The sequence below is a fragment of the Stegastes partitus genome, unplaced genomic scaffold, assembly GCF_000690725.1.
Source record: "Stegastes partitus isolate 25-593 unplaced genomic scaffold, Stegastes_partitus-1.0.2 Scaffold1124, whole genome shotgun sequence".
NCBI classification, from domain to species: domain Eukaryota; kingdom Metazoa; phylum Chordata; class Actinopteri; family Pomacentridae; genus Stegastes; species Stegastes partitus.
In genome coordinates, this window is record NW_007578855.1 from 90,160 (window position 1) to 95,610 (window position 5,451).

The following is a 5,451-nucleotide window of genomic DNA, read 5'->3' on the forward strand; positions in this document are numbered from 1 at the left end:
TATGCTAATTATGCAAATTGCCCAACGTATAAAAGTTAGTGTCCAGCAGTTTCTAAATGCTGGGGATCCACACTGTGTAGTCAACATTTCTGAGTTACATTACTGGAAAGTATATATGCATATAGAAGTTTAATCTCTCCTGTCCTTCGTCTGTGTGTCCTTCAGGAGAAAGTGCAGCTGCAGTACACGCTAACCTTCACCATGGGAGAGCAGGAGCACAGCGAGAGCGGCAGTCTAGAACAGTTTCCTCCTCCGGAGAAGTGGGGGGACCTATAGCATTCAAACACAACCACAACCCGACAGACTCTGCCTCCTTTCTACCAACTCTCCAGCTCAACACTCGGCATAAACCCGTTTTTCCTTTTGCGATCACGTTGTACTTTCTCAATTGATTGGTATTGATTGTTTTCCCTGGATTACACTCATGCTCAGTCAGTGTAATGTGTGTATGCTTTGCTCTAAACGAGTCGTGTGTCTAGGTGTAGTCTGCTGTATGTGGCTGCATTGAAACAAACCTGCAGCTGCTTCCCCCCGAAGTCGTTGCGGTTTTGTCATCTCATTTTTAACAGACAGTGCTACTAAAGGAAGAAAACTACAACATGTGTGCATATTAGCTCATTTGGTGTGCTTAATTTTTGTTCCCCCGTCTTAGGGCAGTCAGTTCATATCAGTTATCGGTTTACCTCCACCTCAGCATGCTCTGGGACGAAATGCTTGCGAAATCCAGCACAATCCAGCATCACATAGTTAATCTTAGTTTGCGAAACAAGCCTATACTTAATCAACTTTTTGTGATTTATTATTGTTTCTGTCTGATGACTGAGTGTAGCTTTCTGATTGCACAGAGAATGATTGTTTTGATAGTACTGTTTCCCTCCCATCGTGTGTAAAGAACATTTCCTGTAACATCAGAGCTGTGTATTTTCTGCCATATGTGCCTATTTTGCAGTTCTAACATTATTTAAAGTTTAGTGCTTTTGAATGGATTCGTTTTCTCATCTGTTACATGTAGGTCCGGGCTATAGATCGGCTTCACACCATCTTTAACACAGTATAAGTTACATTTTGACAGGATTCTTTAGCTTGAGGTTTACGTTCCTGTGTAACCGTTATTGGGTAAAACTGATTATCAAAAACTTGACTATATGCAAACTGAGCTGCACTTGTGTGCTCTGAGCGCAGCGTCCGTCTGTTCAACCTGTTTCTACAACCTGCGATGATGCATGACCGCTGCGCTGAACACTTCCTCCTCCTCCTCCTCCTCCTCCTCCACAGGCTCTCGATCACATTCCACTGCACTACTTTCCAGTAAGACTGCTTTGTAAAGGCCAGCGATGGCGGTTCTGTTATGTACATTTGACTTGTGCAGTGTGCAAGAGCATAACACTGGTGAAATATTCCAAATGGGTAATAAAGTTTTTTTTTCTTGGTGATCTAAAGGAATGTTAATTTGTAGTGAAAATATAAGTTCTCACCAAGTTGAGTATCGAAGGTTAAAAGAAGACACAAGAGTACATCGAAGAGCTTTATTAAACATGAAAAACAAACTGTAAAAAGGGACTTACTGTTAGCTAGGAAATGTCAGTCCTCACTGCTGCACAGACGGGACCAAACTGGTGAGCAACTAAACAACTACGGTGGGTCTAAGGAGGCTCGTTAGTTCATACAAACTTACAAATCAGAAGGAAAAGCTCATTTACATGCACGGGACTTGCCGTGAATACACAAGTCTGTAAGGCCTAAAGTCATATCTACACAGAGAAACGAAGCTGAAGCTCATAGAAAATGTGTTAAACTATTGTTTTTGCTCAAGATACGTCAGGATAACAAACACAAAAATAAAGATATAGCTCAACACAAACAGGCTTACGTACAAGAATTAACGTCAGCACCTACCTTGGATACACCTAAAGGGAAAACCTGATACTCTAGAAATCCTCTGTAGCAGCTCACAGAGAGAGGCTCACAATACAAAGGCATGTCTGTACAAAAAAGGGTTTTTTTTTCTCCAAGACAAAATGACACAAGCGAGCTCCCGTGAAACTAAATAACTGCAGATTAACTTGACTTTAAAGACAGTCGAAAGCACAGAAGGTCGACTACTTCATCAACAAACTAAAGTGTTTTGGAGAAACGAAGCGCGCTGATGTGAGGCGACCCGAGCAAGTTAACAATTGGAATGTTGAAATCAGAAATAAGTTGCAGAACCAACGCGTCTCTGACCCGTTCTGTGAACTGTGTGTGTTGTGCTGTGAGACAGTGATGCACGGACCGATTCACTTCCTGCCTGATAGGGAAGGTGGTGGGGGAGCAGCGAACTGGAATGGCGAGTGCCCCATCAGGCCCATCATGGGCTGGGGAGGGCTGAACTGCTGGGCCATGAGAGGCTGGGGGCCGGATGACGGGGGCGGGGCTGGTCCCGCCCCGCTGCCCCCCGACCCGGAGCTGCCCCTGGAGGAGCTGTACTGGCTGCTGCTGCTGCTGCTGCTGCTGCTGTTGTTCTGATACTGGTCGTAGGAGTTGGAGCTGGAGCCGTAGCTGCGTCCTCCGTCCCGGCTGCTGCGATCTTTGTAAGAGGAGGAGGAGGACGAGGAGCGGTCGCCGTCCCGGCTGTTCCCTCCGCGGCCGTCTCGGCCGTAGTTGCTGCTGCCACGGCTGTCCTTGGAGCTGCCGCCCACAGAACGCATTCGCCTGTCGCACTCGTCCTGGTACATCAAGTTGGGATTATTGGAATTAGAGTTGCCACGGAAACGGGATCGGCCACCTGGAAATGAAAAGAGGGGACAGACGAACAAATGTCATCCAANGCTCTGACTGACTAGTTGGGAGTTCCAGATACTGATATCCTGAAGGAGCTGTTAACACCTGAGTTTCAGTTTTAATTGGAGGTTTGTTGCTCCTCCCCCTCGTTATGTGAGTCGTTAGTGCTCCCCCTGACACACTGGGGTTCCTTAAGGTCTTTTGAGGCTAGGTGTGGATGTGGGTTCATCTTGTAAACAGGTGAGAGGTGATGCCTCAGACCTCCACCTCTGTTGAGGCATGGTCTTTCCAGTTTGACACAGATGGCTTCTTTCATCCCTCAAACCGTTAAAAGTACTAACGACTCGCATAACGGGGGGAAGAGGCAATACACCCCCATCTGAAAACAAACTCAGGTGTTAACAGCTCCTTCAGGATATCAGTATCTGGAACTCCCAACTAGTCAGTCAGAGCTGATGAAGCCTCTTGGATGAGAGGTGGAACGTCCTCAAGGAACTCAAGCAAGTCCAGTTTAATCTACAAGAGTTGTGAAAAGCAATTTTTTTTTCGTTTCTTTAAACGATTGTGAGTGGTTGACATATATACCTGCTCAAAAATACAAGCTAACACGAGATCTTTTCAGTGTTGTTAACAGAGCATACATGAAATTCATCTTAAGTTTTTTCCATTTTTGGCTGTAAAGCAAAAAAAGAAAAAAAGAAAAACCAAGAACACAAAGTTTTTCTTCATTTTCCTGCTTTCAGGGACAAGCAGCAGTCTAAGCCGACTCTGAGAGATCTCCAGAGCAAGTCCGGAGCCAACATTACCCCAAACCCCATTCCAGCTTTCGCCCCTGAACATCCTGCAGCCGTCCCCAGCTCTCAGCCCGGCCCTGGAGCTACGCTGCTGGATATGCCTCCTGCTCGCCCGGAGACTCCTCCTGCAGAAGTGACCCTGACCGATGTTTTTGTACCGCTAGAATCCATTAAGCCCAGTAAGTAACGGGAGTCATGGTGTTTTACTTTTGCCCACCTGGAAGTGCAGGTTTATCAAAGAAAAAGCAGAAAGATGAGCATTTGTATTGATTAATCTGTGTATTATCTTCTTGATTAGTTGTTTGGTCTGTAAATATCGACCAGTGTTTCCCAAAATGTTTTATCCACAAACCAAATATGTTCCATTTACTGTCATAGAGGAGGAAAGAAACCAGAAAACATTCATATATACGAAACTGCAGTTGGAAAATTGGTGCTTTAAACTGATTGATTATCAAAATAGTTCTTGATTATTTTAAGTAGACAAAAAAAAAGGAGTAACTGTTGCAGCTCTAGTGTTATGAGTGTCTTCTGCTGCTTAAAGAATCAGGCAGATCATATGAAAAGCCTCCAGGTGTCCCAGATGCTACGTCTGATGTGATAGTTCTCTATTTTTTGTCTGTATTTGTTTCTGTGATATGTTGTGTTGGACTGGTGGCTACACAGTGGACAGACTTATCCAACGCTTCGTCCTTCCTTTCCCTCTCCAGGTAGTTTGTTGCCCGTGACTGTGTTCGACGGACACAGTCTGCGGGTTCTCTTCCACTTCGCCCGGGACTCGCCTCCGTGCCGGCCGGACGTGCTGGTGGTGATCATCTCCATGCTGTCCTCGGCCCCCATCCCCGTCACCAACATAAACTTCCAGACCACCGCTCCAAAGGTCGGCATCAGACAGAGCAAATGAGATCCGCCGCCGCCGATTTACCGTCTCGCTAAACAAAGGTTGTTGTTTTTGTTTATCAACTGCAGTCTATGGCGGTGAAGCTGCAGCCCCCATCGGGGACGGAGCTCCCAGCGTTCAACCCCATCCTCCCCCCTGCTGCTGTCACACAGATTCTGCTGCTCGCGAACCCAGACAAGGTAGGTCCAGATTTATTAGTGCCTGGACTGTAGACTGTGTATAATAGATGGATGTTGTGTTACCGGTGGTCGTTGTCATCCTGATCTTTTGTAATTGGACGTCATTGGCAAGTGGTGGATCTGACTGAAGAATCCAAAGATGTTGATGTCGTTGCCCTAAAACATACCTCGCTTTGTCTATTTTACTCTAAATGGGAGCATAATTTACAAAAAGTCTTGAAATTATAAAGTAAGACCATAAACTCATTTAGAAAATTATCAAGTTAGACGTGGGCTGCAAGGTGGCTCAGTGGTTAGCACCGTCACCTCGCAGCTAGAAGGTCGCCGGTTAGTGTCCCGATGAGAACACCCGGGATCTTTCTGCGTGGAGTCTCCATGTTCTCCCTGTGCAGCGTGGGTTCTCTCCGGGTTCTCCGGCTTCCTCCCACAGTCCACAAACATGCTGAGGTTAATTAGGGTCCGAGCACCCAAAAGGGTGCGAAGACCCTATTGGAACTGCTCGGATTATTATTATTATTCGTGCCAAAGACACGCGTTTTTGAGGCCCTAAACATACTCGAAAACTCACCAAAATTGCCATGCACATCAGACCCGCTGAAAAATTTTAGAATGTGGAAGAACAATACACACCTCAATAGAAAAATTGCTCCACAGCGCCACCTTCTAAATTGTCAAAAGCACATTTGGCCTAGAGCTACGCAATTTTGTAGACATATAGAGCAGGTCAGGATGAATAAAAAAGTCAGGCTGGGCCAAGTTGTAAAATGCAACAAAGCTCAACGGCGCCCCCTACAATATTTCCCATTGGGGCTATGGT

The 5,451-nt window shown here is 45.8% G+C and overlaps 2 protein-coding genes across 3 annotated transcripts in view; one reads left to right on the forward strand and one right to left on the reverse strand.

The window, feature by feature from the left end:
- The window catches only part of LOC103368112 (ADP-ribosylation factor-binding protein GGA1), a 16,119-nt gene extending 11,452 nt beyond the window's left edge, over nt 1–4,667 (forward strand). For both annotated transcript variants that reach the window (XM_008296367.1, XM_008296368.1), the window contains exons 14-16: nt 3,504–3,733; nt 4,265–4,434; nt 4,524–4,667. In XM_008296367.1, coding sequence (XP_008294589.1) covers nt 3,504–3,733; nt 4,265–4,434; nt 4,524–4,667 — 544 coding nt within the window. The remainder of the gene's footprint in view (nt 1–3,503; nt 3,734–4,264; nt 4,435–4,523) is intronic.
- The window catches only part of LOC103368111 (probable ATP-dependent RNA helicase DDX17), a 17,522-nt gene continuing 13,583 nt past the window's right edge, over nt 1,513–5,451 (reverse strand). Inside the window, exon 13 of the mRNA XM_008296365.1 lies at nt 1,513–2,764. Coding sequence (XP_008294587.1) covers nt 2,277–2,764 — 488 coding nt within the window. The 3' untranslated portion in view covers nt 1,513–2,276. The remainder of the gene's footprint in view (nt 2,765–5,451) is intronic.